The 19,031-nt window shown below is 38.2% G+C and overlaps 1 protein-coding gene across 7 annotated transcripts in view; it reads left to right on the top strand.

Annotated features, from left to right (window-relative positions):
* ABI2 (abl interactor 2) overlaps positions 1-11,465 on the top strand; it is an 81,610-nt gene extending 70,145 nt beyond the window's left edge. For 6 of the 7 annotated variants that reach the window (XM_045559680.1, XM_045559687.1, XM_045559686.1 and 3 more), the window contains 2 exons: positions 1,749-1,922; positions 6,745-11,465. In XM_045559680.1, coding sequence (XP_045415636.1) covers positions 1,749-1,922; positions 6,745-6,920 — 350 coding nt within the window. In that variant the 3' untranslated portion in view covers positions 6,921-11,465. The remainder of the gene's footprint in view (positions 1-1,748; positions 1,923-6,744) is intronic. The other variant, XM_045559683.1, reaches the window with a different exon arrangement.
* The last annotated feature ends 7,566 nt before the right edge of the window (positions 11,466-19,031 follow it).

Below are 19,031 nucleotides of genomic sequence, written 5' to 3'. Positions count from 1 at the left end.
CATCTCCCAAAGTAAAGATTAAATGAAATAATGTATTATAAAGTGCTAGCTGAGTAATTGGAACGTTTTAAGTAAAAAATGGTAGCTTATATTAATCTTATTAAACTGGCTGTAAGGAAATTATAAGAAAGGTAAAAATCAGCAATGGCAGCATTTTTGAGTAATTTTGTAGTGTCATTTCTGAAGGTGATTGTTTTGAAAGTTCCTTTGGATCTATTTTTTTGTGCTTGTTTAATGTCCTTTTACCTTATGAATGCAAATTGGATATATTCTTTCTCACCCCATCCATATGTAACTTTTCATAAAGTTCACATATCTGAGATATCTAAGATCACATATCTATATCTTTTTTATTAATAAAAACCATTAGAACTAATGAATTTTTGTTTATTGAGTAAAGGTTATAAAGTAGATCACTGTAGAGTGGCACAGAAGATGGGAAGAATACTGAAATAGGACAGAGTATGGTGTTGATGTGATTGAGCCTCACCAGGCATTAGCAATCTTCTAACATCCATTTGATTAAATCAGTAGGCTTAGATTAAAAAAATAGAAAATAAACAGGATTGCTCAGAAAATTTTACAGAAACAGTATTGGAACCTCATAAATAAGAATTAGTGCTGTTCATTAAAACTGGGGAGCTGATGAATGCAGGTTTATTAATTTTGTTCTGTTGAGTTGTGCTCAAGTGTATACCACACATCTGGAAAGCTTTGAGTTCCGAGTTTGAAGATAATCCTTTAGATGTTACTGTATGCTGGTACCTGAGCTGTGGAAGCAAATCTCCATAGGAGAGATTTTAAATATTTTAAATCACTCTGATAGTAAGTACACTTGGACATTTAGCCTGAGGAAATACAGAATCATTCTATAAACAAACAAACAAAACATCTTCATGGATGAAGTTACCCAAATTTACCCAATTTGATAAAACACTATTTTAAAAAATTTTGAGGCCGGGCGCGGTGGCTCACGCCTGTAATCCCAGCACTCTGGGAGGCCGAGGTGGGCGGATTGTTTGAGCTCAGGAGTTTGAGACCAGCCTGAGCAAGAGCGAGACCCCGTCTCTACTAAAAATAGAAAGAAATTATCTGGCCAACTAAAATATATATAGAAAAAATTAGCCAGGCATGGTGGCGCATGCCTGTAGTCCCAGCTACTGGGGAGGCTGAGGCAGTAGGATCGCTTAAGCCCAGGAGTTTGAGGTTGCTGTGAGCTAGGCTGACGCCACGGCACTCACTCTAGCCCGGGCAACAGAGCGAGACTCTGTCTCAAAAAAAAAAAAAATTTTTGAGAGGAAAGTAGCAGATTATTAAAATTTGACTATTCCCAGGACTCATTCTAATTTGTTATAAGTGAAATATGGTTATAAATGTCCAAATTATTAATATTTCTGATAACTTCTCTTTGGATATAGTGTAAAGCTATATCCTACTTTGGATATAGTGTAAAGCTACTTTTAAAAGAGGATTGTGTATTAGCATCAGTAGGTTCTAGAGGGTCAGTTAATAATTATTTAGGCTAAACTTTATTCAGCATCCATCAGCACTAACCCAAGGGAGAGGGAGAAAGTCATGCTTGGAGAGTTAGAACATTAGTTGACACAAAGACTTCTCTTGCTCACTCATTTTGTGAAAGATGATAATTTTCAAATCTAGGTTTATATTCCATGAACCTAGAAGCTTGGAGAAGAAATACTAAACTTTGCATAATGTGTAGTTTTGTTTTCAGCTTGATACATTCTTAGTTTCAGATACACCACCTCCACCACCACCTGTGGAAGAACCAGTCTTTGATGAATCCCCGCCTCCACCACCTCCCCCGGAAGATTATGAAGAGGAGGAAGCAGCTGTGGTTGAGTATAGTGATCCTTATGCTGAAGAGGACCCACCATGGGCTCCAAGGTCTTACTTGGAAAAGGGTAAGTTTCAGAAGGATATCTGGTGGGATGGGAAGAAACCTCTCCATAGAAATGAAATTTGCTGGTACTGAAGCGAATCTTGATTGTTTTTTACTAAGTAAAGTTTTATTTATTTATTTATCTTTGTTTAACTTGGGTAGAGAACAGAAATCTTGCATTCTTGTGTGCCTGGCATAATATAAGACTTATTATATAAGTAAGGTGGTCTCCCCATTTTGCAAACTAGGAAATTAAAGGTCAAAATTTATGTTATAGAATGTACTGTTACAGAAAAGATAGTATGCCATACTAGTTATTATATAAGCTCTTATATATAATATTTACCATATACAAGGCTCTGTGCTATTTTATGTAGATTGCCTCATTTAATATAATAATGCTTTTGAATATTAGCACTATTATAATTCCTATTATACAGTGGAGTAAAAAGAAGCTTAGGAAAATTAAGTGTATTCTGTAAACTAATAAGTGATAGAGTTGGAATTTGAACTAGGTGTTTGTAACTCTAGGACCCACACTCTTAACCGTTGTCCTAAGCTTAAGCTCTGGCATCTGGCAGACCTTGGCTATACAGTTAACTAGCATTAAATTCTTCCTAGCAAACTCCTACTTTGATTTGTCACTGCTCATTTTCTATCTCTTACTTTTATAAAGCCATCTGTTCTTGTGTTCTTCTGGCTCACTGATATGACTTCTAGAAGTATATATGAATGTATAGTAATTGTCAGACATCATTTCTGTCCTTGCAAGACTGTGACAGTCCCTTGTCTTATTCATATTTATATCTCTAAAAATCAACATGGATGCTCTACTAATGATTGTCAGAAAATGAGTAGTGCCATTAATTCTGTCTGGGGATTCCCATAAAGCTGCTCAGAGGACATGACATTGGTGACATTCCTTAAATGAAAAGTAGGAGTGTCTCAGGCGGAGAAGAGAGAAAGGAAGGACGTTTCAGGCAGAGGAACTGAGCGTGAGGGCATGGCTGTTGGGGGCATGATGAGTAGTGTCCAATATATAGGGTCGTGGGTGGGTTATAGGGAGAGAGTGGTTGGTATGGCTGCACAAAGGGAAGTGAGTTGTAGTTAGGTGGTGGAAGGCCTGGAATACCATGCTGAGGTGTTTGGATTATTTTTTTTTTTTTATTAAATCTGGTAGCTGAGGGAAATTGTGGAGGATTTTTAAACAGGTTAATGATAAGGTATTATGTACTTATTTAACTTTTTTTTTTTTGAGATACCCGATCATGAGGTAGAATGTATTGAATAGGAGGAAAAGTGGAAGTTGGGAATACTAATTTGGATAAGGGCCTAAGCTGAGGCAGTGGTGCTGGAAACCTTGTTCATGTAAATCAGTTAGATGCAAATGAAGGAGTTTTCACGTGGCATTGTCACTCCACTCTTTCAACCCCTTCAGAGTTATTTGCCAAAAATCAAATAACGCTCTACCTTTAAAAATCATGTTTTATGGTGTATTATTAAGATCTTTCTTAAATTTTGCTGAAAGCAAAGGAACGGGAGCCACCTGACTTGCAAAAGGATTGGGTTATGCGATCACTGGAGTAATTCTCTTTCTTAATAACAATGCCAGTAGTTTGAACGGTCCCTTTGGTACCCAGCAGTATTCTACACTTTGAGATAGTACACCACTGTGCTTTTGTTAAGTAGAAGAACAAAAAGAAAATGAGAACTTTTATGACTGATGCCTGACTGAATGTGTGATCTCAAGCAGATTAGTTTTAGGAAGCAGTATTTATAGGAGTTGAAAATCTAGAAACAGAGTCTCTATGTCACCCATAATGCTTTAGAAAATCTTCAGGTACCCCAAGTGATAAAAGGGTACTCCATTTTAAAGAAGCATGCAACAACTAGGGCAGTGACCATGATAATGGAGAAAAGTGTTTGGATTTGAGAGATTTTAGGAGGTACAATTGACAGGACTTCGAGATGTGGGGGATGGTGAGTGAGGGGAAGGCAAGGATGACTCCAGGTTTCTTGGCTTGGGCAGAAACTCAGGGGGAGTGTAAGAGAACTAGGAGAAGATACTGCCATGGAAATGCAGGAAAATATCAAGAAGGGGACAGAGGTAGTCGTCATTGTCAAACACCGTGGGAAGGTCAATTAGGAAAAGAACTAGAAGAAGCTATGAGTCTCACAATTAGAAGGTTGTTTCCCTTGAGTGAGCAGTTGCATTAGAATGGGGAGGGTACAAGGAATATGGCTGCATTCCTTAAGCAACATTATTTTCATAGAAACAGTATCCCCAATAGGATCTAAAACATCTCTTAATTTAGATTACATTGTTACGAAGTTTAACAAACTCTTCATTGATAGTGTCAAGGTTTAACTTTGTTCCACCTCAGGGCAGGTTATACATAAACTACAAATTATGTTAAATGAGGTTTTACTGACTTAGGGTAAACTTTTCATTTTCCATATAAATAAAATTATCTCAACTTATAATGTTTTTTTCCCAACTCATAATATGTGATTTAATACAGAATGTATTGAAATGGATAATTTTACTAACATTTTGATTTTCCAGTAGCTTGCCAGTTCAGCGTACTTAATTTCTAGGTATGGTTGCTACTGCTCTATAATTGGGGGTCATTCTTTTTTAGCTTAGACTAGCCACTTTTATGTAACATTCTCATTTTGGACTCCTTTACATTGTTGTTATTTTAGTATCACCTCAACTTTTTTTCCCAATGCATGTTTAAGTTATAAGTATCCAAAATGCTAGGCTCTGTGTTTGGTGCTAGTTTGCAGTGTGGAGAGATTTTATGTTTAGATTGCTGTTCCTTGTTTCAGTTTACTTAATTTATGAGAGACAATAATTTGAGTCCTCTTGCTGATCATTTATCACCATCGTATGACACCAATATTCTTTGCTTATATTTAACACTGCAGTATACTTTATATAATATTATAGGATTACAATAAAAGAGAAGCATTTAAGCGAAGAAGTTTTTGTCCAGTTACAGATGTTCATAAAACGTTAGAATACGTACAATTCAAAGGCTAAATTTGAACAAAAGCATTTTGAAATTTGGAGTGTATTTTCACTGCAGGAGAAACGTTGAGAAAAACAGTATAGGCACCATTAGTCTTTCTCTGTTTCAATCATAACTGCATAGAAACTAGATGTTTAGCATTTTCTTTTTTGTTGCCCAGGCTAGAGTGAGTGCTGTGGCGTCAGCCTAGCTCACAGCAACCTCAAACTCCTGGGCTTCAGCGATCCTACTGCCTCAGCCTCCTGGGTAGCTGGGACTACAGGCATGTGCCACCATGCCTGGCTAATTTTTGCTATATATATTTTAGTTGGCCAGATAATTTCTTTCTATTTTTTTAGTAGAGACGGGGTCTCACTCTTGCTCAGTCTGGTCTTGAACTCCTGACCTTGAGCGATCCACCCGCCTCGGCCTCCCAGAGGGCTAGGATCACAGGCGTGAGCCACCGCGCCCGGCCTAAACATCTCTTTTATATTGTCTTCTGAGTTACTTTTAAGTGGGTTTGTGTTTTTATAAGCATTATCAAGAATGTTGTCTTTCCTTTAAAAAATGCTGGAAAGCATTAGGTTGACTAGAAATACTAAATACTCTAACTTGGATTCTCTTATATTTATAGTTAGACTTTGTGTATCATTTAATTACGTTTGTGTTTAGGTGTTTGATTGTCCTTTGAGAAATACACACTGAATTATTTCTAGCGAGGACCCTCTAAAGTAGTTTCTAGTATCCTTAATATAGCACTAGAGTAGAGAATATTCACAGTTTAAGAAAGCTATTTAAGTTTTACTAAAGCAGGCCAGAAACACAAATTTTCTATAGGTAGGGCAAGTTGCAGTATCCAAAGTCCCTGTTGTGTTTTCTGTTTCTCATTCATTTATGTGAGGCATAAAGTTGCATGAGAAACTAACAAAAACAATGTATCTTCTCAGAACAATGGATAGATGGAAATTTTATTGAGTGAAATTCTGAGTCATATAAAAAAGGTATAGGAGTAGATAAAGAGGTTGGAATAAAAGATAACACTTGAAGTGGATTTGAGCAAGTTGCAAGGTATCCCAGTGAAACTTAAGTGTTGAGATAGATGTAATACTTATGAACCAGAGATTATTTGTGATAGTTGTTGAAAGGGCCTTGTTACCAAGAGAATTAAGCAATAAAAATCACAAGAGACCGTAAGTGTCTTGGTTTTCTTACCACTTTTAGTCTGCTATTGTTATATTAAATTGATGACATAATGCAGCATATGTTTTGAAAGAATATATATAGTGACTCCTAATATTCATGCATTTAACTTTTGGAATTCAGCTACCTTTCTACTCAGAGAATAGGCATGGGCTCCAGAAAGTGTGAGGAAGGAGACATAAGTCTGCCATTCCCTTAGTCTGTCTTATTGCTTATTTGCCTCTCATAGTGTAAGTCACTGGTATAATTCTGTTTAAAGAAAAGCATTTTTTAAAACATAATTTATCTCAACACAAGCCCAAATGAAAAAATAGCCATTTTTCTTGATTCTGGGATTGTGTATCTCTCTTCAGTGAGAAACTTTCCCAAAGCCTTTTGAAGGGTAAGTTTGACTAAATGTGTTTTTTCGCCATTTTACTCAATTTAGAACCTAACCTCCTGAGAAAATAGGATTCCATTGTATAGGACTAGGTATTACTTAGAAAAAATATTTATAAATTTTAGTTGGTGTTTAGAAAGTCATGATGTTTGAGTGCTGCAGAAGTTGGTAAAAGGAGAGATATTCACTAATTTCATTCTTTCTAGGAATATTATTCTTTTTCACATCCTATTGTGTTTTTTCCCCCCTAGTTGTGGCAATTTATGACTATACAAAAGACAAGGAAGATGAGCTGTCCTTTCAGGAAGGAGCCATTATTTATGTCATCAAGAAGAATGACGATGGTTGGTATGAGGGAGTTATGAATGGAGTGACTGGGCTGTTTCCTGGGAATTATGTTGAATCTATCATGCATTATTCTGAGTAGAGCTCAGAAGGGCTGTGCTTCCCTCACAGGAATAGTCAGGTCTTCCCAGATTATCTGAAGGCCCTGGGGATTCCACTCCAGTAAAATAGAATGAAGGATACAAATGATAAAAATTGCTTTTTTTGATTTATCCCCCAGTATTAAAACAAAAAAAAGCAAGCTGAGTCTGAACAAATGGATCTTTCTGCCATCATTTGTACTATGCTGAGCTGTCTGGATTGAAATAAAGTGACCATTTCTGAATATGTCAAGGTATAACAACATAACTGTGTAGCTAAAACAAATCAATTAAGACTGATGCAGAAAAATCTGGGATCTTGCTCAGGAATACTGTATACCCTTGGGATCGCTCCTCCTGCAGAATCTGTGGCATTGGATGTTCTTCATTGCCTGTGCTAAGGGGTTAACCTTATGGCCCGGTGGATACCGTAGCCCCTCACTTTCTTTCACTTGTATGAAGAGGAGGGAACCAACATTTAAATAGCATTCTTAACCATTTTTATAATTGTTGCAGATGGCTTTTTTCCTCTTTAACACTGTAAATTCTGCATTCTCTCAGCACTTGAGTGCATCAAATGAGTTAATGCTGAACTCACTTGCATCCCTTCATGTTTCTGTTTGTAGACTGTAAGGATGATGAAATGTGAAAGTCTCCCAACATTCCAAGGGTGGTTAACAATTGCCACAGTTTGATTTTAATGTGCTGCTGCATGAGACTGCATTGTCGCTAATGACCAGTGTATCCATATGTACAGTGTGGTAGGCTGGTTCATATGCTGAGGTAGGTGTGCAAAGCTAGATGTGAAGGTTCCTAAGGTTCTAAAGAGGCTGAATCATAGAAATGTTCTCCTCAACAGTCATCCTGAACCCTTGCCTCAGGCGTTGTTTTAGAGGTCAGGCCAACTGTTACTATCACTTCTTTCATTATTTAGAAAAACACTATTCTTTTTTGGAAGAGAATAGTGATTATTTTCAAGTCTCTTGACAGTTCCTAGGAATAAAAGGCTTGCTACTGTGCTCTCTGAATGTTATTAATGGCCAGTGTTAGTTGCTGCTGTGTCATTTACTCACTTAATTCTAGAAAAGGTAAATATTCTCCTGATTTTATGATTGGACTCTGGAGTAGCTGCTGTTAGTAAGAATTTGAAGCTTACATTTCAGACTAAGAATTTAATAGTGGGATAAGAGTAATAGGCCAAAATACCCAATCACATTGATAAAAATTAATATAATTGAGGGAAATAATAAAAAATATTTCTCTCCCATCTGTACAATAATTATAGCTTCAAATTCAGTGGAGTTTGTAGGGCCGATGGCTTTAATCATCACTACTGTAATCAGTATGGGAAATAATGGAAAAAATCCAGGAGGGTTTGCTTCTCAGTGAGTGAATACTGTGATGATGGGCCAGCTCATGGGTAGGCCCAAAGCTGCCAGTGTGGGTTCTTCCAAGTCTCAGTGACTTGCCAGAGTAAAGCTCTGCCAGGTAACTTCCCTGTGCTACGTTAAAGGGGAAAGGGAGTAGCTACATTTCAATTGTAGGCCTTGAAGTGGCCTACATGATGGGGTTGTGCAGGTAGAGGAACTTGATTGAAAAATGAACAAGTACAGTAGTATGTGAGGAAATTTAGATGAGTGTAGGCAGAAGTTAATATTTCACTTGCAGATTTGTTATTTGAGCATAAAACTTCGTCACCATTTAACTGAGATCTGGCTATAGTTTCCTTATCAAGACTTTTTTTTGTTTTAAAGTTGTAGTTTTTAAAAAAACACATTGCAAGTTAGATTTGCTATTTTGTGTTTAGGTTTTCCCAACACTTTGGATTTAGCTTTCATTCACTTGTCTCCAGTATACACTGCACGTTGTGCTTTTATTAGGTCACCTCAACACCCCTTATTCCTTGTTTTCCTTCAAAGGGCCCTCAATGTCCTCTGAGCCTTTAGCTCCATTATAGACCCAAACCAGACTACACATGGATAGGTTAAGCTCTTCATAGTACTGGTGTGTAACTAGGAAAACTGATTAGAAAATCAAATATTCCAATTATTTATTTAAATAGCTTTTTGCTGAGAAAGCTTAGTGGATTAATAAGGCAGAAGGTGTTTTGAAATTCAACAAATAGTTCCCACAGCTCATCACTACAGAAGCAGAGAAGACAACTGTGCAGAAGGCAAAGTTGGTGGCAGTGAGCGGGAATGCAGCTTGCCTGTTGGACCCCTGCTGGATTGGGGAGTGCAGAAGACACTGAAGTCCATTATACTGAAGACCTGCAGCGGGGGGAATCTATGGGTCAGCTGATTTTTTTCCCCTATATTATTTAGTACTAATGTGTGTGTGTGTGATTTTTGTTTTACAAATAATACCTATTGGGTTTTCTGCATATTTTTAATTTTTGTACAGTTTTGAATTCTGTAGATTGATTGTCTTGGAAGGATACTGTGTAATGATGATGGGCCAGGCCTATAGTAATTGGAGACTTTTAATGTATGTAATATTTCATAGATTGCATGCTATTAATAGTCTGTGAGGGTAGTATTTCCTGTTTTTTTGTAAGTTTCCCCCATTTATCTTTTTATAAACTAAAAGTTGGTTGGCATTAGGAATTCCAAGTGAATGCAGAAAATATTACATGCTACATACTATTAATATCATAGCAAAGATATCGGAGTCTAAAATCTGCTAACCAGTAAGCAATGATTTTATCAGTATAGAGGGAATATAATGGGAGAGGGCATTCTTTCCTCCTGAAGTGTTTCTTTTTGATTGTTTCTACTCCCCTTTCTCCCTTTTTTTTTTTTGTTTTTTTAAGAGTGACTGAATAGTTGTCTCTTTTTCTTTTTTGGTATTAATATTTGAAAGTCCATGTGGATATAAATGAAAATACATTTTCTTGTTGTCTTTGACCTTATTATGGCCAAGGCAATAAACTGGAAACAGAAATAGTGCCAATATGTCAAAATCTAGACCTGAGAGATTCAGCCTGCTGTGTTTGGAATAAATATGAATCTTTTAAGCTGTCTTGTATAGTATTTTCCATCTTTTGACTACTTCCTTTCTATCTCCTTCAGAGGCACCCACTGTTCCCATCTCAGGATTGGCAAGGGCCTGCTAATTTTGCTAAATGTTCCTAAAAGTCATTGGGTGTGAGACATTTTCAACCCCTCCTTTCTTTCCTCTTGCTGTTCTTTGTTATCCAGCTGGAGAGAGTGTTTTATGCATCTTTGTAGCATGTCACATAGCTGTGCTCCTTAGTGCTAGTTTTATGTTGATTACTTAAGATTTTTCTGTTTGGGAGTCATCAAAATCATGGTAGTTTGCTTTTATCTTTTTGTATTAATTTTCTTTTGCAAAGTGACCTTTCTGCATTAAGAACTGTTCTTTTGTCTCTTAAAATCTTTTCTCCTCTGTGGAAAGAGCATGGCGTGTCCTGAAGGACACCTTTACCTTTGAAAAGGGTTCGATGGAGGAATTGGCAGGTGACTGCCAAGTCTTTCAAAAGAATGGGGATCTGTTCACTTCTTGGCTAGGAACTCCTGATTGGTGTTAAGGTGATAATTTTCCCTGGATGATTTACTTAGAATCACAGAATATTAGAGCTAGATGAGATTTAAAAAATTTTGGTGGTGTCATTTGACTGATGAGGCAAGATGTTTTGTTTCAGATGAACAGCTATTTAACAACGGTAGAGTTCCTGACTCAATGCCCAGTACTCTTTCCAGTGCACCACAACTGTCTTAACTAAATGTGCTGTAGTTTTCTTTAAAAATTAAGAGTTCTACTTGATGTTATCAGGAATATACTTGAAAAGATATGCCATGGTTTGATAAATGCCCTAAGCTGTTTTAAAGAAGTGTACTAAATACAATTTTAGTGAAAATAATCTTCATTTATCCCTTCTAAAACCATACTCAGCATAAACACTTTTCCATGAGGTGTAGTAAAAATAGATTAGTTCAACACTGGCAGGAGCACAGCACAGCAAACCGCCTTATTTCAGAGAGCCTTATAAAACAGTTATTAAATAGAGGCATTGAGCTCATTATCTTTAAGTTTACTTTATGCTGATCTTTGTTCCTATTTTATTGCGAATCTCATAATTCTAAAAAAAAAAAAAAATGAAACGACAGAGCCTAGTTGTGTATAAATGATCCTTGTTAAATATCTTAAGGTTTTTTGTAAAACAAAAACAAAAAAAAAACTTATTTTCACATTAAAATGAAACCTCTTTTGCAACTTCTGAATTCTACGGAAAGCAGTTTTTAATCATATTTTGTGTCCATGTACCATTTTTCTTAAAATGGTTTACAAAAAAAAATGTAAACAATTTGTGATCTGGCTAGAGCTGCCGGTGTCGTGAGTTAAGTAAAACCATTCAGGAAAACTCGAGGGAGCAGTCTGTTGCCAGTAATGTTCCTTGTGTGTGTGCCATTAAACCACCTCCAGATAAGTGAGGGAACATTCACTTTTTAATTTTTTAATTGTATTTGGAATTAATTGTTGCTGTGTGCTAAGAACTTGACCTAAATAAAATCCCACAAAGTATATTTAAGTGTCTTGTGAAATTATGTAAGTGACCCTTTTCTAAGGTGGTATTGAAGTTTAATTGTTGGGAATAATTCTTGACTTTGTAGCTGTTTTTAATTACTGAAGTCTTTTCAGACTTTAGATATTTAAAATGTTGAGCCTTAATCAGGTTTGATCTCTGAAGTTTTTCACTTCAAGATAGCTGCTCTAATTATGAAGTGTTTTCTATCCCTATTTTTGCTATAAGCCACCCTAGGCTTTTATCACTTTCCTCCAAATATATCTAATTCTGTTAATGTAAGATTTTTTCCAAACACTGAGGATGGGTGTTGACTAAAAAATATCACAGACTGGTCAGAGGTGTATGATTTAGAAGACCCAAAAATCTCAAACTACAAGCAAGCTTGTGTGTGTGGCTAAGAACCCAGATTATAAACCAACTAAAAGAATTTTTTACTGATGTGTTTGAGTAACAATGGAGAAGAATGCTTCAGTTCCCTCACCTTCCATCTTATTTCCTCTGTGCCTTTATCTTTTGGATATCACTAGGTGATGTGGAATAATAATGTGGAATACGCAGCTAATACATTTACATTTTAAAGGTGTGCTTTCAAGAAAAGGGTTTCTCTTATCAATAGGAATTTTAGGCATGAGAGTAGTCCTGTCTCAAGATGTTTAGTATCCAGCCTTAATTATCCTATTAAGTAACTGCTTTTGAGTTACTTTAGGGTGACACATTTGGTTGAAATTCTTTGGATTTGGGGGCGGGGTTATATGCCATTTATTCTGTTGTCTTGTCTGCCTGTATTCATTATACAATGTATACTGCTGCTTCTGAAGCCAAAATACAGGTGGAGTTTCCACAACTAGGTATGACTGACACATGGTGAATGAAAGGTGGGGGTAGGGCTTCCATATTTTTGCCCTAGTTTGGTAAATAATAAAGTGATCTGTAAACAGAGTACACATTTGTACATAACCTTCACATGGCATTCAAACACATAACTGACTCCAAATCTTTGAAACAGCGTTTTTTTTTTTTTTTTTTTACCTAGGTCTTTGTTTAAAGAAAAAAAAATTTTAAAGCTATTATTCTTAATTGCTAATGTATTTAATGGCCAAAGCCCCCAAGTCTGTTGGTATAAACTATTTTTTACTTGAAAGTTAACAAATTGAACACATCAAAATGTAGTTTGTTGAGGGGAGGCAAGATGGCGGACAAGAAACACCTCCAGCCAACGTGTCCCTGCAAGAAGGAGAAATTTTAGATGGAAGAGGAAAAAAAAAAAAAATAGGCAGACAAACATAGATTGGATGAGGGTCAGAAGGAAGAGTGCCTGAACCTACAGGAGACTCCATGGGAAGAGGCTGTGGAACAGAACTGGAAGGAGAAAGGCATCAGCAGGGATTAAGTCCTGAGAGGCTTGGAGACCAGCGACAAGGGTAAGTGGAGCAGTTAAAATCCCCCTTCCTTACATCTCAGACTGCAGGTAGGCTCCTGAGCTGCTGGAGAGACCTGCCGACTACCAGCCCAGAGACGGCTGCTGCAGGTGAGCAGAGAGCCTCTTGCAAACAGGTCACCAGGCTCCCAGCTCCCTCGGGGCACCTCCTGCCCCACAGACCCGAGCCGATGGGCAGGCACCATATTGCTTTATTCTCCCCTTCCTGTACCCGCTGCTGCCCGGAGAGACAATTTATTCACTACCCAGAGGCATCCACAGGGAACAGGACCTTTCCTTTTGGGGCCCTGCAGTAGACTGAGGGATGCTCAGTCTGTGAGTTCCATGCCAGCCAGCTGTTCCTGGTGCTGCTTACCCAGTGATTCTAGCAGAGCAGGGCAAACCCCAAGGCAGAGAGACATTGATCTAGATTGGGCACCCCATGGGTGACTTGGGACCAGCATTCTTCTCCCTGGCATGGTGAGAGATTGATCTCGGGGGCCCAGGGGACAGGCCTGTAGGCCAGATCCTGTACACCCAGGTCTCGATTGCATTGCCTGAGGGCATGGAAGGGATATTTGTGAATTAGTCTACTGAGGTGTGTGTGCCTTCAGGGACAGATCCAAGTGGGTACTAGCTGTAGCATGCTGGAGGGGCACCCCTCTTCCCAGGGGAGGGCCACGCTCCCAGCTCAGGCTGTGATCCTCGGCAGGAACCTCCTGGCCCACATCATGGTTGAGGTGGGGAGCTCAGCTGGCTTGAGGTCCTGCCTGCTGGCAGAGGCCCAGGAGAAACTGCAACATAGGGCAGGGTGGAAAGGAGGAAGGCCAGCTCCAGACTGCGGGTTTCAGAAAGCCCCACCTCCACACACATACTTTCTGGTTGAGTGGGGCCACTTCAGCCCCTCCCTAGCAGCTTTGCCCAGGGGCAGGGAACAGATCCCTGCTAAAAGCATTTGTGGAGCTAGAGGGCAGGCTCGCCCAATCTAACCCTGCCCCACCCAGCCTCACTCCCCTACCCATCCCTCCTGAGGTGGAGAATAAGGGCACATCTGGAAGTCTCATGGCCCCACCCACCACCTGAGGCACTAGCATGCCTCTAGAGGAACAAGAGCTGGTTACAGGACCCAAAGACACCACTGCAGCTTGCTTCTCCCAGCAAGCGCCACCTACTGGCTCAGAGACTAAACTGGGTGTGTCGCCATCTAAATGAAAATCCAAAGGTAAGAAGCAACAGCTGCTCCAGATGGGAAGGAATCAGTGAAAGAACTCTGGAAGTATGAAGAATTGAACTTAAAGGACACCCCCAAAAGGGAACACCAGCTCTCTAGCAGTGCATACCAACCAAAATCAGAACACTGAAATGACAGAATTTCAAACATGGATTGTAAGAGAATGCAAGAGAAAATGGATACCCAACACAAATAGACCACAAGAAAAATTCACTAAACAAAACTTCTGGAAATGTATTCGAAGAATTACAAAACACAGTGGAAAGCTTCAAGAATAGGCTATATCAAGCAGAAGAAAGAATCTCAGGGACTGAAGACAACACCTTTCAATTAAGTCAGTTGCAGATAGAGCAGAGAAATAAAAGAGCAAAGCCTACAAGAAATGGATTATGTGAAGAGGCCCAACATAAGAATCATAGGCATCTTTGAGGGTCAACAACAAAATACTCAAGGGTTGGATAAACTATTTGAAGATATAATGGAGAAAAACTTCTCTGGCCTTGCTAGAAATCTAGATATCCAGGTACAAGAAGCTCAAAGAACTCCTGGGAGATTCATTGCAAATGGGAAGATACCACGACACATAGTCATCAGACTGGCCAAGGTAAACCTAAAAGAGGCCCGCCTATGAGCTGTAAGGTGAAAGCAGCAGGTAACCTATAAAGGAAAACCCATCAGACCAACTGCAGACTTCTCAAATGAGACCTTACAAGCCAGAAGATACTGGGGCTCCATTCTCAGTCTTCTCAAACAGAATAATGCCCAGCCTAGAATTTTGAATCCTGCAAAACTAAGTTTGTTATACAAAGGAGAAATAAAGATGATCTCAGACAAGCAAAGACTGAGTGAATTCAACAAGATGAGACCTGCCCTCCAGGAAGCACTCAGAACAGCATTACACACGGATCAACACAAGAGACACCAGTGTAAAATCATCCAAAAGCTAAGGCCAGATATCACAATGGCTGAAGACAAAGCAACAAAGTTCAATTCAACAGGATGAACAGAAATCTGCCCCACTTATCAATTCTTTCAATAAATGTGAATGGCTTGAACTGCCCATTAAAGAGACGTAGGCTGGCTGAATGGATAAATATACACAAGCCAAGTATCTGCTATCTTCAGGAAACACACATAACCCACAAGGATGTATTCAGACTCATGGTGAAGGGATGGAAAACAATATTCCCTGCAAATGGAAACCAAAGGAATGCTGGCATAGCAGTTCTGATTCCAGATAACTTAGTCTTCAAATCAAGAAAAGTAATGAAAGACTAGTGTCACTATATAATGGTGAAGAATACAGTTCAACAAGATATAACAGTTCTAAATATTTATGCACCTAAGTCGGGTGCACCCAGATTCATAAAGCAAACCCTATTTGATTTCAACAATGGTAAGCAGCAGCACTGTAATAGCTGCGGACTTCAACACAACTCTAGAACAAATTCGCGTGACGGACATTTACAGAACATTCTACCCCCAAACCATTGAATATACATTTTTCTCATCAGCTCATGGGACATCTTCTAAGATTGACCATATCCTAGGCCACAAAACATGTCTCAACAAAAAATGGAAATTATACCATGTATCTTCTGAGACCACAGTGGAATAAAATTAGAAATCAACTCTAACAGAAACTCTCATCTATACACAAAGTCATGGAAACTAAACATCTATCTGTTAAACAATTATTGGGTTAAGGAGGAAATTAAGATGGAAATCAAAAGATTCTTAGCACTAAATGACAAGGGAGACACAAGATATCAAAATCTGTGTAACACAGTTAACGCAGTCCTGAGAGGAAAATTTATATCCATAAATGCCTACATCCAATAGACAAAGATCACAAATCAACAATTTAATGAATCGCCTCAAAGAACTGGAAAAGAATGAGCAAACCAACCACAAACCCAGCAGAAGAAAAGAAATAACAAAGATCAGAGCAGAACTAAATGGAATTGATACCAAAAATCTATACTAAAGATTAATAAAACATTGGTTCCTTGAAAAAAACAAAATTGACACGCCTCTTATTTGATTAACAAGCAGAAAAGGAAGGACTCTAATAAGCTCGATCAGGAATGAAAAAGGAGAAATTACAACTGATACCACGGAAATAGAAAATATCATGTATGAATACTATATAAACCTCTATGCATATAAACTTGAAAACGTGGAAGAAATTGACAAATTCTTAGAAACAGACAGCCTCCCTAGGCTCAATCAGGAAGAAATAGAATTCCTGAACAGACCAATATCAACTAACAAAATTGAAGCAGCAATAAAAAAATCTTCCTAAAAAGTAAAGTCCCAGACCAGATGGTTTCACACCTGAATTTTACCAGACCTACAAAAAGAACTGATGTGTATCCTGCAGAAATTATTCCACAACATTGAGAAGGAAGGAATCCTCCTCCACACATTTTATGAAGCCAACATCACTCTCATACCAAACTCAACAACAACAAAAAAGCTACAGGCCCATATCCCTCATGACTATAGATACAAAAATTCTCAATAAAATCCGAGCAAACCAATTCAGGTGCTTATCAAAAAAAATAATAATTCATCATGACCAAGTGGACTTCATTCCAGAGATGCAGGGTGGTTCAACATATGCAAATCTATAAATGTAATTCACCACATAAATCGAAGCAAAAACAAAGACCATAATGATCCTCTCACTAGATGCAGAAAAAGCATTTCATAAAATTCAGCACCCTTTTGTGATAAGAACGCTTAACAAAATAGGCATGGACAGGACTTACCTCAAAATGATAAAAGCCATATGTGACAAACCCACAGCCAACATACTGAATAGAGAAAAATTGAAAACATTCCTGCTTAGAACTGGAACCAGACAACATTGCCCTCTATCACCACTTATATTGAACATAGTGCTGGAAGTCCTAGCCAGAGCAATGACACAAGAGAAGGAAATCAAGGGCATCCATATGGGGGCAGAAGAGGTCAAACTATAGCTCTTCACTGACAATATGATCTTATATGTAGAAAACCCCAAAGATTCTGCCATAAGACTATTGGAATTGATAAACAAATTCAGTAAAGTCGCAGGTTACAAAATCAACGTACGGAAATCAGTAGCATTCCTATACGCCACCAACAAACTGAGAACCAAATCAAAACCTAGGAATATATTTAACTAAGGTAAAAGACCTCTACATCCTCTGCTATTCCCTTTCTCAGTGTTTTGTAGTTCTCCCTGTAAACAGATAGAAAACCATACCATGCTCATGGGGTGGCAGAATTGACATTGTTAAAATGTCTGTACTACCCAAAGTGATCTACAGATTCAATGCAATTCTTATTAAAATACCAACATCATTCTGTGCAAATCTAGAAAAAATTCTATGCTTCATATGGAACCAGAGAAGACCCCGTATAGCCAGAGCAATCTTAAGCAAAAAAACAGATTGGGAGGCATCAATCTACCAGACTTCAATCTATACTACAAGGCTACAGTAACTAAAACAGCATGGTACTGGCACAAGAACAGAGACATAGACCCATGGAACAGAACTGAGAACCCAGACTAAAACCATCCTCATATAGCCATTTAATCTTTGACAAAGCAGACAAAAACATACACTGAAGAAAAGAATCCTTATTCAATAAATAGTGTGGGGAAAATTGGATAGCCACATGTAGAAGACTGAAATAGGATCAATACCTGTCACAAAAATCAACTCACCATGGATAACAGACTTAAACGTAAGGCATGAAACTACAAGAATTCTAGAAGAAAACATTGGAAAAACTCTCATAGACATCGGTCTAGGCAAAGAATTCATGAAGACAACCCCAAAGGCAATGAAAGCAACAACAAAAATAAATGGGACCTGATCAAATTACAACACTTCTGCACAGCCAAGGAAACTATCATGAGAGCAAACAGACAACCTACAGAATGAGGGAAAATGTTCACATGTTACACATCCAAGAAAGGACTGATAACTAGAATCTATACAGAACTCAGGGAAATCACCAAGAAAAAAAAAAAAAACCCCATTAAAAAGTGGGCAAAGGACATAAACAGAAACTTTTCTAAAGAAGACAGACTAATGGCTGACAAACATGAAAAAATGCTTAACATCTCTAATCATCAGGGGAATGCAAATCAAAACCACAATGAGATATCACTTAACTCCAGTGAACATGGCTTTTATCAAAAAGTCCCAAAACAGTAAATGTTGGCATGGATGCGGAGAGATAGGAACACTCCCCCTGCCAGCGGGACTGCAAACTAGTACAACCTTTATGGAAAGTAATATGGAGATACCTCAAAGAGCTACAAAGTAGAACTACCATTTGATCCAGCAATCCCATTACTGGGCATCTACCCAAAGGGGAAAATGACATTCTATAAAAAAGAAGACATCTGCACTCAAATGTTTATAGCAGCACAATTGCAAAGATGTGGAAACAACCCAAGTGCCCATCAATACATGAATGGATTAATAAAATGTGGTATATGTATACCATGGAGTACTACTCAGCTACAAAAAACAATGGTGGTCTAGCACCTCTTGTATTATCCTGGATAGAGCTGGAGCCTATTCTACTAAGTATCACAAACATGGAAAAACAAGCACCAGATGTACTCACCTTCAAACTGGTATTAACTGATCAACAGGTATGTGCACATATAGTAGTAATATTCATTAGGTGTTGGGCAGGTGGGAAGGGGAGGGAGGATGGGCTTATTCACACCTAATGGGTGGGGTACGCACCATCTGGGGGATGGACATGCTTGAAGATCTGACTCGGGCAGGGCAAAGGTAGTATGTGTAACCTAAACATTTGTACCCCCATAATATGCTGAAATAAAGTTTATTCACCATCATACTTAATTTGTTCTTACTGTGTGTGGCCTATTTTTAGGTACTCCA

Source organism: Lemur catta, chromosome 8 (assembly GCF_020740605.2).
Source record: "Lemur catta isolate mLemCat1 chromosome 8, mLemCat1.pri, whole genome shotgun sequence".
Taxonomy (NCBI): Eukaryota; Metazoa; Chordata; class Mammalia; order Primates; family Lemuridae; genus Lemur; species Lemur catta.
The sequence above is the reverse complement of the archived record's forward strand: the minus strand, read 5'-3'. Positions and strand labels throughout refer to the sequence as shown.